Source organism: Otolemur garnettii, unplaced genomic scaffold (genome assembly GCF_000181295.1).
Source record: "Otolemur garnettii isolate 467f Iridium unplaced genomic scaffold, OtoGar3 scaffold00029, whole genome shotgun sequence".
Lineage (NCBI taxonomy): Eukaryota > Metazoa > Chordata > Mammalia > Primates > Galagidae > Otolemur > Otolemur garnettii.
In genome coordinates, this window is record NW_003852424.1 from 6,881,995 (window position 1) to 6,899,706 (window position 17,712).

The 17,712-nt window shown below is 39.5% G+C and overlaps 1 protein-coding gene across 4 annotated transcripts in view; it reads right to left on the bottom strand.

The window, feature by feature from the left end:
• The window catches only part of MCTP2 (multiple C2 and transmembrane domain containing 2), a 183,726-nt gene that overhangs the window by 4,244 nt on the left and 161,770 nt on the right, over window positions 1-17,712 (bottom strand). For 2 of the 4 annotated variants that reach the window (XM_012804444.2, XM_003788814.3), the window contains 2 exons: window positions 7,951-8,060; window positions 1,841-1,938 (listed from right to left, as the gene is read on the bottom strand). In XM_012804444.2, the coding sequence (XP_012659898.1) occupies window positions 1,841-1,938; window positions 7,951-8,060 (208 nt within the window). Of the gene's footprint in view, window positions 1-1,513; window positions 1,939-7,950; window positions 8,061-17,712 lie in introns of those variants that run through there. The other 2 variants (XM_023512681.1, XM_023512682.1) reach the window with 1 other exon arrangement.

The following is a 17,712-nucleotide window of genomic DNA, read 5'->3' on the forward strand; positions in this document are numbered from 1 at the left end:
CTTAGTATATGATACAGCAACTTACTGGGAATTATTCCTTTTAAAAATATCTAAAAAAAAACTCGCAAAAAATAAAAAAAGGTCTCTGGGAAAACATCTCAGCAAGTTACATACATTTATTTTGCGTGAGAAAGAAAATATGCTGAAATTGATACTGGGGCCCAGACTTACTAAAGATTTCTCTTAAAAATTCATTTTATTTGCAATGTAATGGTTAAAACATCTGTGATAAACACGAGTGCTGGAGAGTCCCTAGTGGCAAACTGTCACTGCGTTATCAGAAAGCGCCCCTCCTGATGCCTGGGGGACCTCACCAGTATACTCTGCATCTTTCTGGAATGTTCTTCTGTTGCATCTCTCTGTGTTCACACCAACTCCAACTGGATGACCACTATGAGGGCTGGGCCTGGACTGTGTACAGACAATCCTTAGGGGGCTGGATGGAAATTTCTATTGGAGGATATAGCGTGAACTCACACTGTGACCCAAGTGATATGTTATAAACACACCACTTTGGTGTGCTGGCTTTTATGGGCTGCTTATGGAATGGGCTTACTGAAAAATACTGTATTACAGACCACATGGGCCCCTATTTTTAGCATTTGTGCCAAACTTCCAAGGACATGATGCCTAATCACTTAAGGCATCACAAACACACAAACAAGAACTCCTTTCTTTCCAGGATTTTGTGGGGGTACCCCCCAAGAGGAGCAGAGGATGCTATCTACACCTGTCAATCTTCAGTGAAAACACATACCATAGGCCAGGTTATTATTTTTAAACTATGTAATGCAAATGTTACAGAATAAAGTTATCTTGATTGAATGTATCTCACAGCTAATTATATCACAAGATAAGGTTAAAGAAAAGAATTCCATGACTGCATCCATTTCAATCTCTTCAACATGGAAGGAAGGGGAAAGACACTCTTAAGTTTGAGCCCCATGTCCCTGCTGTCCACCTGGAGCTTTCAGGAACCAAATATATTACAGTGGCCTAGAGATAAAAATCGATACTTGATTTGGGATTCTCTCAAAGAACAACAGACTGTGTCTGTGATCATCTTGGGGATATTTCATGTGGTGGTCTCCTCTTCTACCTATTCAACGATGGCTTTTCTCCATTAGAGAAATTGCTGCCTGGCCCCCTTCCTCTGGAGTTAGAAGCAGTCAGATCTGCAGGGGCTGGATCGAGCTACACCACAAGGCTTTCTGGCATTGTTGCTTTCCTTAATCTCTGTGTATCCACAGAAATGAGACTATGTGACCATTACCTGTGAATAATGTTTTCAATTGATTTCAAATTATTTCAGACCATCTCTGCTTCTATAAGAGCAAGTGGGGGCTTTGCCCTCGACTTCCCTATGTCTTTAGAGAAAAGGGGAGAGAAAGGAGGCCTAAGAGATAATCAGGGCTAAGGAGAATAAAAAGAATAATCCTCTTGCCCCCTTACATCCCCTAAAATGCCTGCCACCCAGAAAAGGAAGACAATAACCCACACGCCCCAGCTTTTGGAGTGCATGTGATTCTGCCCACTGAGCCCATCTCATCCCCTATAGGGAGGCAAACAATCACAGAGGGACAAAACCCGTGCAGGGTAGCGACGCGGTATGAGTTCCCGATCATCCTTAAGTAGCTCTTTTTCAGAATAATTTTCTCCCATCATCTCTTTCTTTAGACAAAGGTTTTCCTGCCACCTCCCTGCAAGCCAGGCCTCTTTAAGGATTTTCTGGCTCCTTATCTCAATTACTCACAAAAGCAAGACCTTGTGCTCCTCTGGCTCGGAGGCTGGCCAGACTGCAGCTAGGGGCCCCTGTTGGTGGTGACCATTCGTTACATACCTTTTGAACATCAGACGGTGCCCTGGAGAGGAAGTCTAGTAGCTCATTATTGTCAATGGAATAGGGATTTCGAAGCTTCTTAGTAAATTTATTTATTCCTGAAAAAGAGACAACAGAGATCTCTTTACCCATCTATCCATCCATCTTTAAAAACTTGCCTGAATGGAGGTAGGAGGGGGGTTCACAAGTAAAAATTAGTGTGAAAACAATTACCAGACCTCAAGTCATGCACATGTTGCTGTCATGTGGAATCATTCACAAATGCCTCTTCCTGGAGGCAGAGGGGGCTGCTGGTGAGGACGGGCTCTGCCTCCTTCAGCTGTGAAAATCCCATTACAATCCCAGCGGCAGGGCGAAGAAACACGCGCTCAAACTGGGGAGCGCATGGGCTTTTTTTGGAATGCGCTGATTAACAGTCTCCTCTGCTATGAAAACAAACGTCCCAGATGGGAAAAGGCCTTCATTAGCCCAAACAAGTCCCTGCTTGGAAGCTCTGGACCAGACACAGCAGTGGGAGATGGAAAGCGGGAGTTGTTTTTCTGTTGTTATGAAGAAACCGCAGTCATCTGTCTCCCCCCACCTCCAACTCATTTTCACAGGTTTCTTTTCCCTCACAGCAGAACAGAACTTGACATGTTGATTGTACTTGGATGCTGCAGGAAACTGTGAAAAGTTATTATTGGAAAATTATCTTACTATGGTTGCTAGCTTAATTTATGGGCCGCAACGCGGGTGCGTGGGATTGTCTGGGCAGGGGAGTACGTGCTAATTTAGGACAAGGGCGATGCTAACTGGAAGGGGGCTCAGCATTTACGATGTCAATGCACCGTAGAGCAGCCCTCTTTGGTGGCTGCACTCTGGGCTCCTGGAGAAGAGGCTTTGCTGATTGTCCGTTGCCTCTTCAGAGAGGAGTTCTTCTCCACCACATTTTACCTTCTCCCTGTTCCTTGGAGCTGCTTTGCTTGTATCAAGAGCTCATAAGCTGTATGGTCTTTTCACCAAATGTCAACCCTTTTTTCATGTTGAGTTTTAGAAACAGAAAGACTAGGTGGCCTTCTGAAGTTTTGCCACAGGGTGCTTGTTTAACAAGGATCATATCTGAAGGGCTGTCACTCCCAATGACGCCGAATGAATTCTTAGCTTCGCTGTGCTCTGAATGGCTCTTACTCAGAAGCCAAGGTAACATTTAACCGTTCAGTAGTCCCCAACACACAAAAGGTTTGATGTGTGTTTTTTTGTTGTTGTTCATTAAATATTACTTTGCTTTCATCTGAGGACGAGGCTTCCCGCATGGCATTATACCTGACACAATGACAACCTCCAGTTATTTCTTTGGAGGGTCAGATTTACATCTGCTTTGCAAATGGGAGCTGGCCATTGTTCATGAGTAAATGGTGGCTTGGTGGCCGGGCTGGGGAAGGTCCGTAGCAAAAAACGATCCCTTTCGTTCAAGTCAAAGCTGCACTCTGCCTTTCTTCCCTCTACCCCCACAGCAAGCTTCATGTTTCTCGCTAAAATTCCCCCAAGCGTTCCTTTACACTAAAATACTCTCGCTGTGTTATTCTAAAGACATTTAATTGTAGCATGGGCTTTTTGGCAAAAGAAAACAGACAAGGCAAAATGATGAAGGGAGACAAAGACGTATTGAGAAAAGATATATCTTCTATTGTTAATTATATATAGTGTGCGCATCTGGAGTCTTTACAATGAGCAGCAAGGCAGGGATAATATCATCGCCGATCAAAACACTGCATTCTTAGTGACTGAGAAGATTATAAACCTTCACAGTAGCTCGGATGCGCCAATAAGGGCAAGAGTAGTCCACAATGCACCGAGACTGTCTATGATGGAAAAAAATAGAATAAAAATTACAAGGCTCTCAGATTGTGTGTTTCAAAAGTACACCTTATTTATTAAGGTGCCTCAGGCTCAAATGTTTCAGTAATTCTGTCATATTATCTATAGTGTCAACAGGAAGTGGTAAACTCCTTGGTCATCTTTACACAGCAAGAAAACAGAGTTATTATGATGCAGGACCACTGGGGGTCCAGTTCTGGCTTCATGATCACTTGTGTGATTTTGGGTAACTCACTCAACTTTCCTGTCCCTCAGATTTCTTATATTAAAATTTGAATTATAAGCACCTGCCCTATATGGTTTCCTGGATTGATGGGACAGTGACATTGGATAGTAGAGGCAGAAGTGTTTTGTACCTGAAATGCACCAACGATGTAGAGGGCTAACATCATTACTGTTGTCAAGAAGACAAAGACAGAAAAGAGTCTTGGTCCTATCGGGCATGTGACCACACACCCAAATTGGGACATCATGGCTTCATCTGGTAGCATGCTAGATACACCTTTAGATTTTGTTTTAATCTATATGATACAGTATATCCAAAAATATATTTGGATAAAATTTTTTTATCCAAAAACTGCGGAAAAACAACAACAACAAAATCAAGTTAAATTTAAATACCAAAGGATAACATTTTAAAAATATACAATCATTGAATGATCCTATACTTAGGTTACTACAAAAATTTTGAGACAGACTGTCTTATGGTCTGTTATTTCACTTCCAAGAAACACAGTTCACAGAATCCTTTCTGATTCACCGGGGCAAGTATCAGTGCTGCCGAGAGGGCTTCATTTGTTTCTATCTGCATGGATTTTGTATATCTGAAAACTTTCATAATGACCCACGTATTGAAGACTGATCAGTGGGCTAGAATGAGGTCTCCAGAAAAAGAAACAAAAATAAGAAAAACATCACACAGGCATCCTCAAACTACAGCCTGCGGGCCACATGAGGCCCACCTAGGACATGTATCCGGCCCACTGGGTGTTTTTGCCGCCTCTGCCTGTCCTGCTTAGCAGCCGACTTGTCCCAGGGCCCTCAGTCCAGCCCTCCAATGGTCTGAGGGACAGTGAACTGGCCCCCTGTTTAAAAAGTTTGAGGACCCCGGACTTAGAGAAAGTCAGAAGGGATAAAAAACTGCATGGTTGCTTTGCATTTGGTCATTTGAGAATGAGTTTTCAAAACATAATCATAGCAGTTTTTGAGGTATTTGTATGAGTGACCTGGCATGTAGTTCCAAGTGTAATACATTGGTTGGGTGGGGCAGAGATTCCCAAACCCCAATCATCGTCCATGTAAGAGACACTGAGCCATCAAATGATGATACAAAGGTAAATAAGTCATGATCCCTTCTTGCAAAAAGCCCAGAGTTTAGCTTGGAGAAGTCATATCTACATTGAAAAAGTAGGAGTGGCTTAGAAAGGACTGAAAAACTATAATTAAAACGTCTGTGATGAAGAATAGAATAGAAGGAATATGGGAAATTTCTCAAGAGGATGGAAAAGCCACATGGGGTCTGTCCTAAGAAATTCTCTGCCTTCTGGAAATATATACATCAAATAAGTGACTCAGATTCAAATAATGTTTCCTAAAAGAAATGTCAGGTAGCCTTCTTAAAATCTACTTCTCAGTTAATTTCCCAAAGTCGCATTCTTACCCAAGAAAGGTGGTGGCCAACAAAATGTCACCTCCATAGAATGCAGATCTTAAGCATGCAGACCCATTCACACGTAAAATATCTTTTACCTGTAGGTTGCTGCACTAGGAATTATAGGGCTAAAGCAGAAAACAAAAGCATCTCACCTGTTAGAACCTTATCATGATTTGAGGGGGCCAGGAATATTTTACAAAAATAATATTTGGGTATACAGAATATGGAAATATAGTACTTATAGTTAAATCTTTTTTCCAAGGAATTATAAACATAAAAAGACTGAGGATCTCATTTTTAGGATTCAATGAAAATAATAAATAACACAGGATAAGGGAAGTTTTCTGATCTTAACAGAGTTAAAAGGAACACTAGAAGTTCAAGACATATAACTTTCTGTTCTACTAGGTGAGAGTCTCACAGCAGGGAATACGGTCATGTAAGAGATGTGCAAAAGAACATCCTGGGCCCCTTAGAATAACTAAATTGTCTTAGAAGAGAATAATCCCCGGCTCAGCACCGTGGTTATGGAGCCAGCCACATACGCTGAGGGTAGCAGGTTCAAACCTGGCCCAAGCCAGCTAAACAATGACAACTACAACAAAAAAATACCTGGGCGTTGTGGTGAGTGCCTGTAGTCCCAGCTACTTGGGAGGCTGAGGCAAGAGAATGGCTTAAGCCCAAGAGTTGGAGGTTGCTATGAGCTGTGACGCCACAGCACTTCTACTAAGGGTGACATAGTGAAACTGTATCTCCAAAAAAAAAAAAAAAAAAAAGAAAGAAAGAAAGAAAAGAATAATCCCTAATAAAATTGCAGAGAATATTCCAAGATGGTGTGGCAGGCCTTACAGTGTAAGAGGCAGCAATAGATAACCTGTTGATTATGAAGGATTTTGACTGCATTATCCACAGTAATCTCAGGAATACAACTACAAACTCCTGTCAAACACAAAACCAAACAACCAGACAACCAGAGTATAAGAGCTCAAAGGGTTACAGTCAGCCCACTGTCGGCCCAGGAGAGCATAATTAACTCCATGCCAATTAATAATTTTATCCATAAAGTGAATAATAAATGAACCAATATTTCATTAAGTCGATGCAAAAAGTTGTTGAACTGCTGCCAAGAATTTGGAGGATAAGATCAGAAGTCAAAGTGATTTGGGTGCATAGAACTAGGAATTGGAATCTCAAAATTGAAGCTGAAAGGAGATAGATAGATTTATTAGTGTTTGTGAAAGGAAACTGCATAGGAATCAAGTAAGCACCAGAATAATAGAGAAACAACAATGATTAACTTAGAAACTATGACAAAATAACTGAAAAGGTGTAAGCTGACTAAACATACAACAACAACAAAAGTAAACAACCAAAAACCAAGCAGAGACATAAGACTTTCTCCAAGGACGAGGTCATCAAGTATTACAGAGGACCCCTAAAGAGGGAGTCAGAATACAGTCGTGGACCATGCTCCCTGAAAAATCTCCCTACTTCTGTAATTTTACACATACGAGTTTATTCTGTTTTTCCCAGGACTTGTCGCATTTCTGAACGTCCAGGTTTGGCTTTCCCTGTCAGCAGCCCTCTCCCTCTGTGGGGTCTCTGTGAAAGGGGCTATATTTAATGGTCTCAGAAAGGTTGGAGCTTTCACCCAGCATTTGCAGGCTCTCAGCTTTGGCTTCGAGGTGAACGCATCTCAACACAGTTTCTCATCTTCGTGATTTCCCCTAACATCTTCACACCTGACGGTCCCTAGACGTGACGATGGTTGAGAGCTCAGCAGCAGTGGTGGAGCTAAGTAATGGAAAACCGGGACTGACAGACTCTTTGTGCATAAAGGCCGGCTGCTTCTGCAATAATTAAGTGACTGCAATGCATACTCCCTGTCCACAGCCCACCCAGCAAGACACCAATAGTCACAAAGCTGCTTATAGTTTGTTCAATTGCTAGCCTGAGTATTACATCAAGTCATGAAATTTATATCCAGTTTTCCATTCTCGTTTCTGCTTTCTTTTTTTAAGCATTCCAACTTTATATAGGTATAGCAGTTCCCCTGATAAATAATAACTTCCTCTTTTCTCAGGCAGTGGTTAGGTAGTCACAGAATCCCCCCTCCTCCCTTTCCCCTCACTGCTTCTGGATTTAAGAGTGGGGTTAGGTCAATTATTTCTTTTGTCCAAGAGAGATGAAGTGTCAGGAGTAACCTGGCAGTGGCCAGATCTACTTTTACATAATATTAAAGGGCAAGATGCAGGTGTTTGCTCACTGTTTGAACAGGGTTTCTATAAAGTGAGTGGGCCAGAGCAATATATTATTCCAGGGAATTTATGACTAGGAAAGCCCAAAGGGAACTGGCATGTACAAGCACAGTTTTATTTTTACTGCAATTATGCAAGAGGCCTATAAATATCTATGCGGATCATTCATGTAACCGGCCTTTCCAGGGAGGTCCTGTAAGTTTTTGTTCCCAAAATGCTTTCCTTAATCTCACGTTTAATTGCCAACAAGAGTACATTTAAAGGTAATAGTTGCACTTTAAAAATGAGTAACTGGTTCTTACCTGGAATTGATTGCTAAAAAAGGACCATGCCAAACTTACCCCAGATTAAAATGATGTACCGCAGTGGAATGAAGTACAGAGTGACGGTGGCCGCTGCCAGAATCAAACAGGCCAGCGAAGAAAGGAAGGGGACGGTCCAGTTAAAGGTGCTGTGGACAAACCACACAAACATCATTTCCCCTGATGGTCAACAACTGCCAAAGTCATCTTGTCAGGTTTATCGTACAGCGATAGTTATATAAAGAAATAAGAAAGAAAAGGACATAAAAGAGAAGGTCTACCAGTAAAGTTTCTTTAAAAAATTGGAGATAAAATTCTACCACACGGATTGGAAATACTAGGAAAGCGTTCATGAGAAAAGAATCACAGACCAGCTGCCATTCAATGAGTCAGAATACTGGTGACTTTGTCCTCCTGGAGGGAATAGTATCTAAGAGAAGATTTTTAGCTGTAAAAACTGATTACAGACATTGCCACAATGGCTCTGCGCATGGTAATCATCAAAACTAGATCTGCAGTTCCCAACTGCTGCCCAGGCTACAGACTGGCGCCTATCCACAGCCTGTTAAGAACTGGGCTGCACAGCAGAAGGTGAGTAGCACTTAAGGGAACAAAGCTTCATCTGCAATTACAGCTGCTCCCCACTGCTTGTATCAGCACCTGAGCTCCTCCTCCTGTCAGCCAGTCACCAGTAACATTAGATTGTCGTGGGCGTGAGAACCCTACTGTAAACCTCACGTGAGAGGGATACAGGCTGCAGCTGCTTATGACAGTCTAACGCCTGGTGATCCGAGGTGGAGATGGAATGTGCTTGAATCATCCCAAACCATTCCCCTGATCCCCAGATGTCGTCCGTCCATAAAACCAGCTGTTCCTGGTGCCAAAAAGGTTGGGGGCCACCTTTAAGTCAGTATTATCTTTCTCAATTAAACACTGTTGCTAGTAAATATTTAGAAAAGGGAGGATATTATTACAGAGCTTTGGTACTTTTGTATTGTTTACTTACATTTAGAATTTCTAAACTTATTTAATCCAGAAAGCCAACAGTGCCCTGAAATAGTAAGAGGAGAATTTGGCTACACTATCACACCACTGAGCATAGAAAATGTCAGTGATTTCACCATGTATTATTGTCACGGAGCTCCTGGCCTCTGTTGTTCTGTTTATTATCTGCTTTGACTTGCATGGAAATGGAAATCTAGAGCAAGGGCTGTGGAACTGGATACACTGCGGAGATTCTTGTGTAATTCTAGAAATCCAACACGCTACTGAGGGTTTGTGGGTCTCTATCTTCATATATAGATGATATGTTGACCATTTTCCTTCTGCTAGAAATACAAAGATGTTGTCTTTTGTGTGTGGACGAGGGACTTGAGGGGATGTTCAGGGATTTTAGAGGGAATACTGTATAATGGCTAATCATGCGTTTAATATGTGCTAGATATTTTGCTAACATTTTTCAAGTACAGTATTAGAATGTAATGTTCCCACGAATTCTGCCAAGTATCAGCCCCATTTTAGAGATAAGCACATTAAGGCTGAGATTGTCTGATTTATGTAAATAATCACACTTACATCAACAGTGTAGGAGAACTACAGTTATGTCATCTTCTCATAAAGAACGATCAATTTTTCTTTTCTTTTTTTTTTTTTTTTGAGACTAAGGCTCAGTTTATTGCCCAGGCTAGAGTGACATGGCATCTGGCTAGTACACAGCAACCTCACACTCCTGGATTCAAGGAATCTGCCTGAGTAGCTGGGACTACAGGTGCCCAATACCATCCCTGGCTAATTTTTCTATCTTGGTAGAGACAGAATCTCACTCTTCCTCAGTCTGGTCTCAAATTCCTGAGCTCAAGGTATCCTCCCAACTTGGCCTCCCAGAGTACTTTCAATATTTTTTAATCTTTGTCCATTAAGAGGTACAACATTTTATATATATACTTAATTTCTCACTTCTTTAAATTATAAGCAGATTTGAGTACCTTTTGCTGTATCTGTTGGCCAATTGTTTCTCAATGATTTCCAGGTTATTCATTTATTTTTGCCTGGGGCTACTATTTAGGAAAGTGCTTAAGAAAACTGATCTATAGGGCAGCGCCCACAGCTCAGTTGGCAAGGGCCTAGGGTGGCAGGTTCTAACTCAGCCCAGGTCTGCTAAGCAATAATGACAAATGCAACCAAATAAAATAAAATAAAATAAAATATGACTGTGCATTGTAGTGGGCACTTGTAGTCCCAGTTACTTCTCCCAGAGAATTGCTTGAGCCCAAGAGTTGGAGGTTGCTGTGAGCTATGATAGCACAGCACTCTTCTGAGGGCTACATAGTGAGACTCTGTCTCAAAAAAAAAAAAAAAGAAAAGAAAAGAAAATTGATTTATAAAATACTGAGTATAAGTCCATACTTTATCACTAATAAGCTGAGAAACTTTCAGAAATTGATTTAATCAACTGAGGTATAATATCCTTTCTGCAAAATGGGGATCAATAATATTACCTATATGATAGGTTCTGCTAGAAATAAGAACTTAGACTTAAGTAGTTCAGTATTTGGCACATTATAAAAACTCAAAAGAAAGGAAAGTAGTTAGACTTTGCAAATTCTCCCTTGAGCTGTTTTGCTTGACATTTTCCTCAATAATTTGAAATTTCCCTTTGGATAGTAGAGAAATCAGTCCTTTGTCATGTTTGCTACGTATAACATTGTTCCAGTTCATTGCCGCGTCTTTATTTTATTTTTATAATTTCTAATTATGAAATTACATATTTTACATGCCCAAATTTATCATTGTTTTATAAATTTTTAGATTTGGCTAGACTTACAAAAGCTCTCCCCTAAGGCAGTGATATGACACCACCAATTGAATAATCACCATTTTCCTCAATCTTTTAACATGCCCTGTTTATGATATTGTTAATTTCTACATAGATGGGTCACTATGAAAGTTTTGAGACAGAATGTCCATTATTTTACTTCCAAGAAACACAGTCAATAGCATCACCCTTTCTGATTTACCTATGTAAGTTTCAACTTGCTTGGACAATCGGCATTGCTGAGAGGGCTTAATTTGTTTCTGTCCAGGTGAATACTGTGTTTCTTGATTTTTGTCTTTCTCAAAATTTACATAATGACCCATGGTCCATTCCCAACTGCTCTCTTCCCAGAGGACAAGTTCACAGTATGTGAAATGAACTCTACACTGCCCTGGTTCTGCATGGCAAGAAATTTAACCGGCCCCTCTTCTTGCCGAAGGACAAAGAGGCAGTATGTAAATGTCTGTTCCAGTGTAGTTTGTAATACCTAAAAAAGGAAATAACTTCAGTATCTTTAGTGAAAATTATTTAAATAGCTAAAAATCTCTAAATAAAGAAAAAAATCAAGTTAGCTTTATACTCTGCAATGCTATACAACTTTAAAAAATGAGAATACAAAAAAGAGCACTCCCTACTACACCCTGTGAAGACCTAAACCATAAACATAAATAAATGTGCAAATATATAATTATTACTAAATTGACATATGTATACACACCATATATATAGGTTTTTATGCTGGAAGAACATCTCAAGGGTATACTGAGTTTTATCTTCTGCCCACTACATACCATGTAGATAACAGAATTCCAATCTTGGGCAGAAAGTTTTAGAGTGAAAATTAACTTTGAAGCTTAGCTACCTCCTGGAGTTCTTATAATTCATCTTGTGTTTACATTCTGTTTTCTTATTTTCATGTCAGACTGCCTAGTGATGACATTTTTTTCCTTCCTTAAAAAAAGTTTGTTTTCTAAGGCGTAATTGCTGGAATTAAGTTCCACTTTTCGTGCCTTATGATCTGAAAAGATGCAAGGTACAATTTCAATTCTTTTGATTCTACTGAGATTTGCTTTGTATCCAAGGATATGATCAATTTTAGAGAATGTTCCATGGGATGGCGAGAAAAATGTATATTCTTTATCTTTGGGATGGAGTGTTCTATATATGTCTATCAAGCACAGTTGTTCTAAGGTCTCATTTAAATCTCTCATATCTTTGTTTAATTTTTGTTTAGAAGATCTGTCCATCTCTGAGAGAGGGGAGTTAAAGAATTACATCTCACAATTAAAAAATAGTGATGGCCAGATCATGAGAGATATTTGAAACAAAAACAGGTTAAAAATAAAAGAAGGAAAAGGAGCTATTCCAGGGAAACTAACAAAAGAAACGGGGTACAGTCGTTGCCCCTTATCTGCAGTTTTACATTGTGCATGTGCAGTTAGCTGGGGCCTAAAATATTACATAGAATAAGATATTTTGAGAGATAGACTATATTTGCATAATTTTATTACACTATATTATTATTGTCCTATTTTATTAATTTTTTTAGTCTCTTACTATACCAAATTTATAAATCAAAGTTTATTTAGGAATGCAGATGTGGGGGGGCACATTAGCTATAGAGTTGGGTACTATTCCTGGTTTCCAACATCCACTGGGGATTAGAACATGTCCCCCATGGATAATAGGGGACTATTATATACCTGTATTAATATTAGTTAACAGGACACATAGACAAAATTTTATTAACACAAATAAGTTTCCTCATATTAATATGAAGTATGAAAAGTTATGAAAGTTTTGAGATACACACAAATCAAGAAATGTAAAATCTGCACAGAGGGAAAGAAACGAGGCCCTCCCAGCAACACGGATAAGCCTTGCAGGGTGAAACTTGCACAGGGGAATCAGAAAGGACGCTGTCAACTGTGCTCTTAGAAGTGAAATAATGGACCATCACACAGTCTGCCTCAAAACTTTCGTGTGACCCACATAAGCCAGTCCACCAAGAAAACATAACAGTTTCAACATGTCCAAACCAAATATAGCATAGCTTCAAAATGGAGACGCAGAAACTGACAGAACTACGGGGAGAAACAGACAAATTCACAACCACGGCAGAATGTTTTAACACATCTAAATAACTGATAGAACAAGCCAACCAAATAAAAAAATCAGTAAAGGTATAAAACACTTGAACACAAGCCGCACATTTAATCTAGCGAATATATGCAGAACAACATCCAATAATTTACTTTTCAAACTCACAGGAAAAATCTACAGAAGGAGGCCACTGATGGGTCAACATTTCCTGATCATAAAGCAATTAAGTTAGAAATGAGGAACAAAAAGGTAACTAAAAAAATCTCTATATACTTGAAAATTTAGCAATGCATTTCTTGGCCAAAAATTATAGATCAAAATAGAAATTAGAAAATAGCTTTAACTAAATTTGAGTGATAATGAAAATATTATGTGCCAAAATGTTTGGCATGGAACTAAAGTTGTGATTACAAGAATGGCAGAGCTTTAAATGTTTATGTTAGGAAAGAAGAAAGATTGAAAATAATTGATCTAATTATCTATCTTAAAGAGTTAGAAAAAGAATAGTAAACTAATCCCAAAGGAGAAGCAAGAAAATAATAAAAGATAAGAGTAGTAATTAATGGAAAAAGTAGGAAATAAAGAAAATTAGCAAAGGCAAATGTTGGTTCTTTGTAGAAAGTAATACAATTAGTAAATCTTTGCCAAAAAGAAAGAAGGTAAAAAGCATTACCAAGCAAAAGAGTGTACAACGCTACAGATCCTACTGATATTTAATAAAATAATATTGTACTCAAAAGTAGAAAATTTAAATGCAAGGAGAAAATGCCTTGAAAATTACAACTTACAGAAAGAGATGAAAGATAATAGAATGGTTGAATAGGTCTGTATGTGTAAACTGAATATTTAAAATTATTCACAAAAAGAAAATTTCAGGAGCAGACATTTTACCACCAAATTCTGTCAAATCTTAAAACAATTATGCCTGGCTTACATAAACTCTTCCAGAAAACAAAGAAAGAACACATCCGATCTTTTTTATCAGTTTAGAATAACTTTTCATCTACAAGGAATTTTCTTTTCTTTTTGAGACAGAGCCTCAAGCTGTCGCCCTGGGTAGAGTGCCATGGTGTCACAGTTCACAGCAACCTCCAACTCCTGGGCTCAAGCGCGTCTCCTGCCTCCACCTCCCAAGTAGCTGGGATTACAGGCGCCCACCACAACACCTGGGTATTTTTTGGTTGCAGGCATCATTGTTGTTTGGCAGGCCCAGGCTGGATTTGAACCCGTCAGCTCAGGTGTATTTGGCTGGTGCCTTAGCCGTTTGAGCCACAGGCGCCAAGCCAAGGAATTTTCTAAGACAGAAAATAAATCCATCTCATTGATGATCATAATGGCAAAAATCCTAAGCAAAAATAAATAAAATACAGCAATTGTATAATAATAAAGTTGGATTTATTCCAGGAGTATTGTAGATTATTTTAACATTTGAAAATCATGATAATTCACCACATTGGCAAACTAAAGGAGAAAAATGTGATTATTTCAATGAATGCAGACAAAGGTCTTGGGCAAAACTCAACATTCTAAATAAAAACTCTTAGAAAACTGAGAAGAAGGGGAATTTTATCTGATAAAGCATCTCTTTACATCAATGTTGAGTAAATATTACTCTTAAGAGTAAAATGTTGAAAGCTGAGATCACATACAAGAAAACAATGTCCACCAACACCAATTCCATTTCATATTGTACAAAAGCTGCTAAGCCGCATAGTATGCCAAGAAAACAAAGCAAAGAGTATAAGATGTGGAAAAAGGGAGGAAAAGGTGATTCTTATATGTTTACCTAATAAAATTACAGAATAATAATCTTTACATAAAAGTAAACTAAGTTTACTGTGACTATTTGATACAAATAAAACCAATATGGGAAAATTAATTTTGCTTCTATATATGAGTAACAAACAGAGAAAACAAAACCTGCAGAAAGATACCATTGAAAATAACACCTACCCCCAAAATCAAGTATTTATGAACCTATCTGATAAAAAAGTATCACACTGCTATACAGAAAACTCCAAAATAATATTGAGATAAATTCAAAATCATCTAAAAAGACATTACACTGAAATACAACAGGACATGTAATAGAAAACTTATAATTTATCACGATTTCCCAGTGGATGCAATGCTAATAAAGATTCCAGGAGTTGTTGGTTTGTGTGTGTGTGTGTGGTGTGTCATGTGTGTTTCTGTGTTGGGTGTTAGAAATGGAGTTGTGTATCATATTTGCTTTGACAAACAGCCTGTCAGATTTATGCCTCCAACAGCTATGTCAGTTGACTAATGCATTCCCCCCCAGCAACCCACAATTTTAGTGTCAAAATACAGTGGAACCTCGATAGTTGACCACCTCCCTACACTGACCACCTCCTAAGTTGGCCTAATTTTCACAGACCGGACATGTGCCACATGTACAAGTCAGTAGAACAGGCCTAGGTCCTTATGATCACCACCTCCATATGTCAACCAGTTTGTTACAGTCCCTTGGGTGGCCAATTTACAGAGGTTCTACTGTGTTTTCAAAACAGGGGCAAAAAATGTTCACTGTGTTTAAGACACAAAGGAAGAAAGTCAATCAGTTTGTAAAAAATATTTCTCATAACACTTAACATTTTTAAATAATTACTGCATGGCATCCACTGCTATAAACTCTACATGCAATAATTCAATTAAGTCTTCCAAAAATGTTATGGAGTTATTATTGTTATTCCCGTTCATACAGAGGATGACTCTGGAGTCGTAAAAGCTGAATAAGTTGTCCAAGATCACTCACAGAACGGGGATTTGAACTCAGACAACTGGCTGAAGTGCCCAAGTTCTCTGCGTCTTCAGCAGGCACTTTAGAAAAAGGAAACAGGCCTGTTATTCATTTAACCCAGCTGACTATTCCTACGTAAAATGCTGAGCATTTAATTCAAAGAGACTATAATAACTCAAACACTGAAAACTGCAAAACCTCACTAATCTTTGTCTGTCATGGAACATTATTCATAGAAAACTAAAAGTTGAAGAGCCTTGATAAATCAAAGCCTTCTCATCTCAAAATCCAACAATTTGTCAATCACGTTCACAGACTTCTCCAGTTTTCCCAACTTGGGAGCTCTCTTAAAGCCTAGGGAACTTCCAACCTGGGCAGTTATGAAACAAATGAACTAAACTTCTTGATTAATAATAATAATAATGATAATAATAATAAACTCCCAAAAAATCCCCTCCATTCAACCATGTGGGCTCATCAACATGTAAGAATATCAATTTCTAAATTTCTAAACACTTGACAAAAATGATTGTAATTACATCCCAGAAGGTTGAGTGCAGATCCATGTTCGGGTTCCTCCCGCACCTGGCTGCCCCACTATGTGGACCCTTGTGCCAGTGGGATTAATTTTATTGTTTCTGAGGCTTAGACAAATGACTCTTCTTCCCACAAACAAAAAAACAACTTCACCTGCAGCAGGTTCCATCTCCTGCATGCTGCTTTCCTCCAGATGGGCATGGTTCTCACACTGGCTATGAATTCTTGCCTCTCACCTGGCCTCCGGCCACCTCCTTGGTCCTGCTACCTTTGCTAATTGTCCCTTTTAATGTATCATTCTTCTATTAAGGACACAATGGACCGATCTCTCATTCCTCGTATCTTCCTCAGCAATTCAGCCAACCTAACCTGTTTCCCACCGTTATTGCTACACATTTCTCAATACCACTTCCAAGCCAGGACACATTCCTACAAACGTGCTCTCTAAGCTTTACACTGGAACATTTGCCACCATAACGTGCCTGTCCTTCTCCGTGTATGTTAATCTCATTATCCCTACTGTGGAGGTTTCCCTAGCCACACAAGGACACGAGGGTTGGAGCTATCCCTTTCTAATGACAGAGCATAGGACACACTTCACTCTCCCGACCCATTCTGCCTGCTGTCTCAGGATAATATGTTACACATTAAGTAAAATGTCTAAATGATCTATACATACATTTGAAATTTGTATAATAGCGGAGAAAGCAATTAGAGAAGGTAAAATGGGGAAAAGGAAATACAGTTCATTTCATGTAAATGCAACACCACTGGGGTCCCTCCCACATCAGTATCAGGGAAACAGCTCTGAGAATTTTATGTAAGTCTATTTATTTGCAAGTTGCCAAAAGTTGGGTAACAATTTTCCTGGTTCTTAAGCAGCAAATTATAACAGAATTCCAATGGAGTTACACATGTCAGCCCACTTGAATGGTCGGCAGGAACTTTAAGGTCACTGTAATAATGAATGGCCAAGGAATTAATAGGAGCGTTGAGCCTTGGGAGCCTTCCTAGGCTGCAGCTGGACAGAACAGTGCTCTGTTCATGGCCTGAAAACACGTCTCAGACATGGACACCACAGCTGTGCTGGGCACAGATGCCCCTCAAGAGGACTGCAGAGTTGGGGGCCTGTTTTAATCAGTCTGCTGCCTCCTCTCATCAGATGTATTTCCTTTAATATCATAAACTACACAACGGGCACACTTGTCTTTTAGAGACATTCAAGAACAGACGCGGTTGTACCAACGATGTGATCTTCCTTCCTCAGCCTTGACCTCACTCTGGATCCTCTTACCCTCCTTGCTCTCAGTACATCCCTCCACTCATTTTTTTCACTGAAGTTTTCCATCTGCTTAAAGCCTTGCATGGAGTGTCTTATCTCCAAGTATTGTCACCCTCTTCCCTACGGCACAGACCTACTAAATCCCCCACATCTCCCTGTATCTACCACTGTTTTGAGGCTTGAGCCTTTGTACAAAGCTCCCAGCTACTGAAGCCCAAGTGTGACTCTTATCTCTACCTATCCTGCTGCTTCCAAGCTACTGATAAGTAGTTGCTTCTTCAGAATGGCCCACTCCCCCATCTT